At 42.0% G+C, this 11,168-nt stretch overlaps 1 protein-coding gene across 1 annotated transcript; it reads right to left on the bottom strand.

Annotated features, from left to right (window-relative positions):
• Positions 1-2,480: 2,480 nt before the first annotated feature.
• Positions 2,481-6,687, bottom strand: LOC146221034 (diencephalon/mesencephalon homeobox protein 1-A-like). The gene is made up of 5 exons (XM_084692950.1): positions 6,536-6,687; positions 4,044-4,209; positions 3,668-3,846; positions 3,052-3,469; positions 2,481-2,902 (listed from the first exon to the last, which is right to left on the bottom strand). The coding sequence occupies exons 2-5, from the start codon at positions 4,195-4,197 to the stop codon at positions 2,481-2,483; spliced, it is 1,173 nt and encodes a 390-aa protein (XP_084549076.1). The 5' UTR covers positions 4,198-4,209; positions 6,536-6,687.
• Positions 6,688-11,168: the final 4,481 nt, after the last annotated feature.

The raw sequence follows: 11,168 nt of genomic DNA, 5'->3' as shown, positions 1-11,168 counted from the left end.
AGCCGGGGCAGAGAAGGAGGGCTGTCACTGAGGAAACCTTAGCCCATTGATGAAGTGACAGGCGCTGCCAGAATATGATCCTAATCCTGTTTCCAGCATTCTTTTAGCCTGCTGGCATCGCAATTCCTCCACACATTCTCCAAGCTGTCAACTAGGAAAATCCCTCTAATAGCGCATTGCCCAGATACACATCAAAGAGCTCCTGGAAACCTTCAGCGGCTTAGCACCATCCACACACACACACGCACGCACACACACGTACGCAGGCATACACTACCAGATTCACACACATACTCCCAAATTCATACACACTCTGACACAAACATACACACAATGTGGAAACCTATGACAGCATGAGCAGGCTTTAACATTTATTTACAACATCCAAAGGTTTTTTGTTTTTTTTACATTTTGGGAAAGTTGTTATTATAATTATGTGTTCTAAGTTGGAATCTCCCAGTTGAAGCAGGATAAGGATCCTGCTCTTCTGGGTTGTGGAGAACAGTAAGAGGTAGAGAGGGGATAAAAACAGGTGTCTGAAATTTGCTGACTCTAGGAACCCTTTCAGTTCTATTTCATCTTATTCTATTCTTACTTAATCCATCAATATCCCAACCAAAGGTAATCTTCTTATGGCAAAGCATTCTGTTTCGGTGGAGCCAAACCTTGGCTGACAGGGGGGAAAGGGGGAGTGGAGGGGGATTGGAGACTCTTTAGAGCTTGACACTGTTCTTCAGTCATTTCATTTAGGATTAGTTACTCTGCATTGGGTGAACAAGTGGCAGGGCTTGTGGTGTGTGTGTGTGTGAGAGAGAGAGAGAGAGAGAGAGAGAGAGAGAGAGAGAGAGAGAGAGAGAGAGAGAGAGAGAGAGAGAGAGAGAGAGAGAGAGAGAGAGAGATGTGTTCGTGCCTGTGTTGAGATGTGGGTCCATTAGCGATGTGCATGGGTCGACTCAACTGTTACATGGCATACAATGTGACAACAATAATCATAACATTGTTTCTTTCGTAAGATGGCCATGCCGTTATTTGAGCATTATAAGAAGTGAAATTGAATTGTAATTAAATTACCAAAAGTTGACAAGAAACCTACCATGAAGACATATTATCATTTAATTTAATTCCTACAGTTGCCTCTCAACCTAAATAAGGAGGCTGGAAGAGTGTGTGTGCACATACAATATGAATATGGAGTGTGGTGAGTGTGTGTCCGTTCTTGCGTTAGGCCAGATTTGCTGCTGTAGTGGCGATATTACACAGTAGGGGTGTGGTTGGATTTGTCCCGATTCAGGAGCCAATCAGCCCTCTGACCTGATCCGGTTCACCTGGTAGCAAACCACAGATCATCCTCGCCCCTCAGAGATCCTCAAGACTTGTAAGGCTGTCCAACTATTGGCTATTGAATCTGACACTGCATTTCCCCCCTGTGCATTACAATAAATTCTATCATATAAAATAAAGCATTCGGTCTACTTTATATTTGTGGTTTATTCCCTTGCATTTAAACAGATAAATTACTCACATTTAGGTAAACAATTGAGAAATACATGTCTGGGATCTACATTGATGAAGTACATTTAGCTTCAGCCAGGGTGCCCTTTTTACGTATGCTGTACCAAACTCCTATGCTGTTGTTTCGGTAAGATTTGGGTAGTGCCAATATAGGAGTCAGAAGAGTCTGGCTTCTAAGCGAAGATTACCATAACCAGGTTTGTTTTCAACATCTTCATGTAGGCTCATCAGGGTTCCATGGAATATTCTTTAATTCTATTTTTTTCCCTCACAGGGATTGGAACATTCCACTGCCCTTTTGCATAAAGCCACGATGTAACAGTTTGAAAATAGGTTGATTCTTTCTAAATCCTTAACATTAAAGGAGACATGGATTCACTCACTAACCAAGCATATGGGAACAAACACAGGGGGATATTTACAACACTGAATGGATTCTTGCAGGTGGTCTTGCAAAGATACAAAGCAACAAGGCATCGTTATATAGTGCATTGTGGGTCTTGAGACTGAATCGGACCTGCAAGTGACTGATGTGGCCAGGGTCATCCTTCACCTGTCTTTTTGTTTTCATGTTTGTTCGGCTGTAATCCTTCTTTCAGGATGCATGCAAAGCTTTTCGCCTCTAGTGCTATTTCTGATGATATTCATGTCTGAGGGGTATCCACCAAAAACGGGTAAATGACGGTGGGAAAGCATGTGTTGACATATGCATCTAAACCAGAAAGAGGGTGCAGTGTCCTGTTTACAGTATTCTGATGACTATTCACAGTCAACATTCCCAAGCTGATATCTGTGACGGCATCAATTATTTTCCATATCATAGTATATTGTCGTATGTCCATAGAGTCCCAGTGCTGAGTTCATGTCCTTGTAGTTATGAGGTCAGTCGTGGTGCAGGGGGGGTCACTTCTTGCTGGTTGGGCCAGCAGGCCGGGGGGTGGGGGGGGAGGGGTAGCGTGCTACGCTACTCAGTTAGGTAGCGTGTCCAGGCCCAGGGAGGCTGCATGCTGCTTGGCCCTCATCCGCAGGTTCTCAATGCTTGTAGTCTTGCTGTTGAGGCTGCCTGGCAAACTGCCTGGTGGCTGAAGCAAGGGGCTGTTCCACACCTGCTGGGCCTGGGTCAGGGACTGGTAGTAAGACTGGCATGGGAGGGAGCCAAGGGGGGGCGGCATGTTGACGTTCATGCCAAGGTAGGGCAGCGGGGGTGTTGGGGTGCCCATGTCAAAGGAGGGGTAGTGGACCAAGTTGTTGGTGGCGGCCATGTGCTGGCGGAACTGCTCCTGCAGGCGAAAGAGGCTGAGAGGGGAGGAGGCGTAGGAGTTACTCTGGGTCAGGCCACTGCTGCTCACGCCACTGGAGGAAGGGAGGGTGGGGGAGCCTAGCGGAGAGTCTGGCACAAAGATAAAGGTTTTTTTAACAATGTCAACTGAAAGTACACATATTTGATGTTTTTTTCCATACTTTTTAAAGGTAAAGCAGAGTATTTTTTTATTTCTTTTTTGAAATATTGTTCCCCGTTATTGAAAAGGGAGCTCTCACCTGGTGTAGGACTGAGGCGTTTGCAGGACGGGGACCCATTTCCTGGCTGTTGCCCCGCCTCCGCCTGCGACTCCTCCCTCATGTCCGGTCTGGTCTCCTCCCTCAGCTCCTCCTCCCGCTCGCAGTTGTCCTCTACGGCAGACTCGCTGTCCGAGGGCTCCGGGGAGGTGACGTTCACCTCCACGCTCATCTCCCCAGGCTGGGGTTGCGCGGCCAGCCGCTCGGCGTCGGACAGGGAGGAGGAGGAGGGTGGAGACGGGACGCGGGTTTCGGGGACCGCCGGTGTAGCTGCCAGCGTCTCTGTCTTGCCCTCCTCCTGGGAGCCGTCATTTGTAGCCTCCTTCTGCTTCTGCAGCTGCTCTTTCTGTAGGCTGCGTTGCTTCTTGCGGAACTTGGCACGTCGGTTCTTGAACCACACCTTTGCAAGAGATCAAATGTACCTTTATTTTGACAAATATTTTTTGCTGCATATTACCTGAATATAGGCTAGATTGAGGCCCACAGAGGAAACCACAGAGCAATTTGGAAAAAGTTAACTGAAATATAAACTTTGTTTATACTTTGTACTCTAGTATCTTTCAAACTATTTTGTACATTGCCCTAAGGAGTTTCCCACCTGCACACGGGCCTCGGGCAGGTTGGTGCACATCGCCAGGCGCTCACGCATCACCACGTCAGGGTAGTGGGTCTTCTGGAAGGTCTTCTCTAGGGCCTCTAGCTGTTGGGCAGTGAATGCCGTACGACTGCGCCGCTGCTTCCGGTGCTGGGAGCCATACCGGGCCTCGAGGATGATGTCTTGAAATGTGCAGCCGTTGAGAAAAAAGAAACATGGCCGATTTAATTGAGGCACAGGTCACGGAGTCGAATTAATTAATCCAAATCACATTTCAAACGCTATTTCGTACAAATCATCGATCCATCATATAGTCTACTGAGAACAATTTTTGCAGCAACAACAAAAAAACGACAATAAATGTGCAAACAGTTCTTACCAGCAAGTCTCTCCGCTAGAGTGAGTGCATGCACTGACGGCCTGTAGTCGGGTGCGTGCTGGGCCTGCTGCGCCGCCTGCTGGTGAAGGTTGTACATGGCGCTCAGGGAATTCATTGCGTGGAGCGAGTACCCGTTCACTCCATAGTGCTGCATGACGAACTCTCCCTACAAAAAAAGAGGGGAAAGGGTGTTTGTTACTATTTAGATAATAGCATAAAATTCTGCTTATTTTTAACTGTAGGCTACTACTAAAACCATGGCAATTGATTATAACATTAGGCATATACATTCATAAAGACTAGCTAAAGAAATAAACTCACGGATGCAACAGGTGAAAATATAAAAGGCTACCTGTGTAATGCGACCATTTAAAAAAAAACATATTACATGAATCAATGATCTTAAAAACAGCATATCACAGTGGAGCCGCCGAAAGGCTATTTAACCACCAAATCCCTGGGGGTTGTTGAACTCCCTCCAGGCGCTGGTCCTTATGAAATAATTACTAGTTCACGCGTTATCTCAACCCTAACGTTGATACTGATGTTGACAGCCCACTTGAAATAGGTTCAACTTGAACTTGTAAATATTTTGATATTTGGTCCCAGAAAATTGCTTACACGCCTCCAGTGCATTGCCTCCTGTAGTACTACATTAGAGGTTATTTTTCCGTTAGGGTAGGCTATTGGTTTGGTAATTATAAGGGTAGCCTAATTTGAGTTCAATTAAGATAAGAAATAATGTGCTTTATTAGGCTAAAGCCTGATAACTTAAAAATGACAACAACTTTATGATTAGGTCTAAAACACAATAACCTAGCCAATTCAAGACTAAGAATGCGCAGTCATATCTGAACGAAATAGCCTATAGTTAAGCTTATTTTTCATCTGAAATAGTTGACCTATAGGAACAGCCTATGTTTTGTGTAGCCTATGCCTACAAGTTCTTTCAGTTAACGTGAGGGCTTGATATCCTATAAAATTGAAGGCTAAGCTACTTTGTAGAGTTAACAGAAATGCTGTAAAAAGCTAGGTCTTTGACCTGTAGCTTTATTCTATTTTTTACGAATCATTTAGGCCTACCCCTAAGAGTGAGAGTAAAATCTGCGTCTACTTTAAAATAGCCTAGGCCTATAGCCTTAGGCCTAAGCGAAAATTCACGTTTGACCACATTTAAGCTCGATCACATTTAGGCTACGGCAACTAGCTTAGGAAGTAGCCCTGCCCAAGAGTAAAAAAAAAAAAGGAAAAATACATACACATAGCCTACATTTAACGTTGGCCTACGTATCTAATTATATCTAGGCCTATTTGTATCATTATGAACAGCATGCTATGTTACTGTAATTTTGTTCATTTTGATCATGCAACATGATCAAACAGTGGTAGCATATTGTTAAATTAAGCGTAAAATTGCCTGAAGGTTGTAATGGGACTGAAGGCGTAGGTTTACATATACAGTAAATGTGCAGTATACTGCTTCTCTAAACACAGATCAGACATTGGCCAGGTTTCCCAGATTCGCTACGAAGCTCTTAACGCTATTAGAACGTTCCTAAGAAGCTCTTAGCGTCTTAACGAATTTTGTAAGCTATGAATGTCGGTAACCACTGTATCATCCTGGATAGCAGGTGCAAAATATTTACACTGCTGGCCGAGTCGTTGAATAGGAACCGTTTCCCTCAATCTGTAGCGGGTCTCAGTTCAATTGCCGGGGGCTAGCAGTGGCAAAGATGTATGATAAATCTGCTGTGAAATATTCATGGGGATCCCCAGTTGGGTCCCTGTGTAATGTAGGTGCAAATAGGTTTCAACGGCAAATATATTAATTCATCATCAGTCTTGACACGTAAAAGATAGGGCAGTGTAGTCCGTGTGTGTGTGTGTTTTTTGTATGTATAGATGTGTGCCTGAGAGAGAGAGAGACAGAGAGAGAGAGAGAGAGAGAGAGAGAGAGAGAGAGAGAGAGAGAGAGAGAGGGAGAGAGAGCAACAGAGACTGCGAGAAAGTTGAAAGTGTATATTCATTGTAAAAATGCTGCTTGTTTATGTTGCTTTAGAATTATGACAGACTATTTTTCAAGACTCGCTTGTTGTGGATAAAGTCAGACCCATTGTCATGCTAAGGAACTTGTATCCATTATAGGCTACTAAATGTTGTCAAGGTCCCGGGTACCCCCGCCCCAACAGCACAATGGATAGCGAACACATTTGTAGGCTAATTGAAAATAATGAATCAGTTCAACCATAGGAGGCTGTTTTATGTGATGATACTCTAGATTATTGAAAACAACGCGGTTGCGCGTAAATCGAACTGAATTATTAAGACTACTTTTCCAAAAGCAGCACAAACAATTATTCGGCTAATGAAGCACGGACTTTTAATTTGCATTTTAACTTTGAAATGTCAAGATAACCTTTTTAAAAGCAAAAACTTTTTTCCCGGTTCAGTCTACTCTGCACACCATGTTTCCATCCTGTGAAAGTTCTTACCTCTCACACCGCTCAAGCTTTAAATTGTAGCCGATACTGGTCCACTGCTATAAAAATGTGTTTGTTTTGTTGCGTTATTTCTTCATTTCTACATTCCACATTAAATGTCCAAACTCTATGAATTCTCGCTCTTCGATGAGTAGTCCGTTTCCTTCGCGTAGGTCTCTCTCTCTCTGTGTGTGTTTGTCCTGTGGTCTTGATAAGTGTATGAGAATTCACAGATCTGCCATCTATCGGGCTCGCGCACGAGTAAGGGCTTTAAAGAGCGCCTGGTGAGGTCATGAAGCATGATTTCAAATAGTCTTCTCCTGTGCCAATCAAATCGCTCTCTACATCAGCCTTCCTCGCCCCTGATTTAGATCATTAGCGTATACTTTCTTATTGTTTTATACCATCAATTATCTGTGAATAACTTTATTAATTAAGTCAGATGAATATAACAGAATTAATGAAGCATCACATAAGGCAACACTTCTGCTATGCCAATGTTTATTTTTATATTAAGCTTTAAGGATACATCTAAATGCCTAATAATCCTAATTATTATATATTAGGCAATAATTAGCTCGTAGTGGATTAACAGCTGTTGTGATTAAGGGTTGTCATTATCAATTAGTTCCTAGTTTTTTTTTTATGTGTTGTGTAGGTCAACTGTATATTAGTATCTCCAATATACTTATGCAACTTGAAAAATCATTTGAAATACTTTAGGTCAAACGTCGTTCATTGTCTTTTAAATGTATCCCGCATTAGTATGTTTGTAAACTTTATAGTTCAAGGGCTGCATGACAAATCACGGCCAGTTATGGAATAATTGCCACAATAAAGGTTTGATTGGAATGACTTTGAGGTTGAAATGCTACACGTTTAGAATTAGGCCTATAGGCCTTTACTCATTCATTGATTTTATTTGCTTTTCGACTTTTGTCGGACTATTTGGGGTATTCTGCGGCCGTGAGATGGCTAATAGATGCAGGCTACTGCCTTTAGTAACTCTCCCGGCCCCAAAGGATTTGGGTTAGGATTGAAGAGACAAGACGCCATTTCAGCCTCCAAAAACTGTCTTAAAATGACTGCTGGTAAGAGGATTAAAACAATAATGCCCCTCTCTTCTTCAAGGTTTTTTGAAAAGATTTCTTCTCCCGGAGAAAACCCGTTTAGGCTGGAATTAGGGGCAGCGAAAAGTAGCCTTTTAATGTAAAGCTTGCATATTTTGTTGAATTTCTCCAAGAGTGAGAGGGGCGGTTAGGATGAAATCCTAAACTCAATTTGATCTTTGGCCATTTTCATCCGCAGAAGTTGACACTTCAGAAAAAAGCGCCATGTGAAAAGAGCATGAACTCTCACACGCCCCAACCACAGTTTATTGAAGACATGGACTGAAATATGCTGTCCTCAAATATACCTATAGGAAATTCGTGTGGACTCATCCGAGTAAATGCAAGTATTTTCCATGACAAGTCAAATTCTCACTGACTGATAAAAAGTGGTAGGCTAGTTTATAAAGCCTATGCGAAACGTGCCACTTAATTGGGAGGAGATTAGGATAATTGAAATTGTGCAACCGACACTTGTATTATGTAATGATGTTAATAATGAAGAAATGTAGGCTGGATATGTTTAGGGTTAGGTTACTGCTCACTAAACAGTTTGAATTTTCATGAATAAGCCAAGTGCCAGTAAAATTGAAAAAGTAAGGGTTGGTTAGCTTCAAAGAATTTCAAAATGACCTAGCCTAATAGCAGCAACAAGTGCAATGCTTTCATGGGCTTTCTCGTGGTCCTATTAGCGATTCTTGATTAGTAAAACTAAGATAAAGCAGTCATCAAACACACTTAAAAAAAAACAATAGGCTAATAAAAAGAAATAGACACAAATTTAGGCTAATGGTGGGCTATAGCCCGCAACGCTGATGATTTTCAATAGGCTATTTGCCGTGTTGTTATTAATTATGGGCTATGCTACATAAACTAATAAGCCTAATATCAAACGCTTAATAATTGAGCATTGAGAGGGCTTGATACCTTTTTTCCCCAAACCAACCTTTTCTGTCTTTTGTCTGCACAATATATTACTGAGTATTTGGGCCTTGAACAGAAATCGGATTAACTTGTGAACCGATGGAAGTAAGAACTTAAACGGGAGGTAAATCTGGCCAGTGTTTCTTTGTGGGAACCGTCTCTAAAGCAATTAAAGCGAGAAGGAATTCCTCTCAGCTGTTCTTCCTTAAATCAGCGTTCTACAGAACCTAATGCGGGCTAATGTCCAGCGCGTCTGAAGGGTTTAAGCAAGTGTCAAGAGAGACCGCTATTAGAGTGATATTAGGCCACTGTGCAGCCACCGGCTCTCTCCCGCACTTTCTTCCCCGCTCGCTGTCTCCTTCTTCTATTCCCCTCTTTCTCCCATCTCTCCTTTCTCTCGATCTCATCATTATCATCTTAGCACTCACTTTCCAAGCTCTTATTTTTCAAATTTATCTCAGATTTCCGTGGATTTAGCTCGTGCCTTATTGTTTTCCATACCCCAATTCCACTGCATTCATACTTTATCATGTTAAAGCTTCTAGATGTGAATCGTCTTTGCTCTCAATCATCTCCTAGAAATGACGTACGCTTGCCTGCTTTGAGGATATAAAACTTTATCTACCCACAAGCCTACTTAGGCAGTCCATTATCCATGCATAACAAACTTCAGCGAAATAATGCCATTCTGTTACATTTATTCATGTTTAAACCGACTGATCATTTGTTATTTCAGCATTCAATAATTTACTCAATGTTCTAGTCTAAGAAGGATACTTTGTACAGGATACAATGAGAATTCGAAGGTTTCAGAGCCCATTAACCATAATTATTAGATTTTCAGAACTTCATGAATACATAATTCCTCCATCCAACAGCTTAACTTCTGCTAAGTGGAGGAAAAGCTATCTCATTTGTGTGAAATTTCAGTTTCTTTTGTATGTGCTTGAATGTTACAGGAACTTCTGTTAGGATAGTTGCAACTTGCCAAGAGTATTCTTTGGACAAGATATGTGAATCATGTACAGCAATATTTGAGGTAACAACATTGTAATTTGACCTGTACAGTGGAAACTGTAGATGAAGTATATAAAATAAATAGACACAATTATCTGCGTTATAAGTTTTTACAGTGAAACATGGTCTGCAACATCAAGGGGGAGAAGTGTCTCTCCAGTGGGAAGTCGATGATAATATTGATTTAGACTTGGGCACCACTTCAACTGCTGTTTTGTCCAATTGTATAACAGACCTAAACTGTTGAACATCAGCAACTTAGAGCATTATGTCCTCATTGTTATAATAATGTTGTTGCTGTGCAGTTACATGTAAACTATGTACAACGCTGTACTGTAACACCCCGTACTCTTTGTAACAGCATTGTAATTTGACCTGTACAGTGGAAACTGTAGATGAAATATATAAAATAAATAGACACAATTATCTGCGTTATAAGTTTTTACAGTAAAACATGGTCTGCAACATCAAGGGGGAGAAGTGTCTCTCCAGTGGGAAGTCGATGATAATATTGATTTAGACTTGGGCACCACTTCAACTGCTGTTTTGTCCAATTGTATAACAGACCTAAACTGTTGAACATCAGCAACTTAGAGCATTATGTCCTCATTGTTATAATAATGTTGTTGCTGTGCAGGTACATGTAAACTATGTACAACGCTGTACTGTAACACCCCCCCCCCCCACACACACACACACACACACACACACACACACACACACATACACTCGGTGTCAAAAACACACATACACAAGCACATGTTGCTTTGTTTTGCAAACAGCATAAACAGATTTTTTGAAACCACAGATAGTCTTCATTCTTCAAGTCAGGACCTGGGGCAATGTAATGGTTTAGAAATGCAGTGAAGTGTGCCTTAAGTCTGTTCAAATCAGATTTATTATTTCCCCAGACATATAACTGCTCAGTTGGGGGTATTTCTACCTATAGGGGATGTAACATATTTCTTACAACCAGTCTGGTAACTCGAAAGTATAAGTAGTGGGATCGTAAAAATCACCTTGAAAGGGCATATAAGGCTGAAAGATACAGTGAAAGACAGAATTGTCGTGAACCTATAACCTAATAATTTATTTAAACAGGTAGGGGGTGTCTGGAATTTAAAACACAACACCATTCCATGTCATACAGATCTAAAGCAGGTCATCTGAACAGTTCCTCTTGCAAACTTGACATATCGAAGTTGGCAGGTTTGTTTCCTCCCTCATTCTGCAAGCCTGTCTTTGGTTGTGGCCCTCAGGCTTCGGCCTAGCACAAGGGCTGCTATTGTAGAGGCCTAATCCAAGGGCTACACAGCTTTAGCAACATGGTGGGATAAAAGCCCATCAAACCAGTACTTTATGGGGGCAAATCTATCCTAATCCCTCGCTTTATCTAAACAAAAGGAGAGAAACAAGAGGATAGAAAGAAATTGTGCAGACACAGGGCAAGACCTGGAGCTAAGACGCAAAGAAGTAGTTTCACTGGAGAAGCTAACCATTTCTGACAGGCTTTCACCTCAACAGTCACAAAAAACGGACACCAGGACTCCAAAGGGACCACAAAGGTTTTTTTCAACCTCTAAGCACCCCAATCC

The sequence above is a fragment of the Hypomesus nipponensis genome, chromosome 26, assembly GCF_054491055.1.
Source record: "Hypomesus nipponensis isolate SF chromosome 26, ASM5449105v1, whole genome shotgun sequence".
Taxonomy (NCBI): domain Eukaryota; kingdom Metazoa; phylum Chordata; class Actinopteri; order Osmeriformes; family Osmeridae; genus Hypomesus; species Hypomesus nipponensis.
Note: the sequence above shows the minus strand (reverse complement) of the source record. Positions and strands in the feature narration are given on the sequence as shown.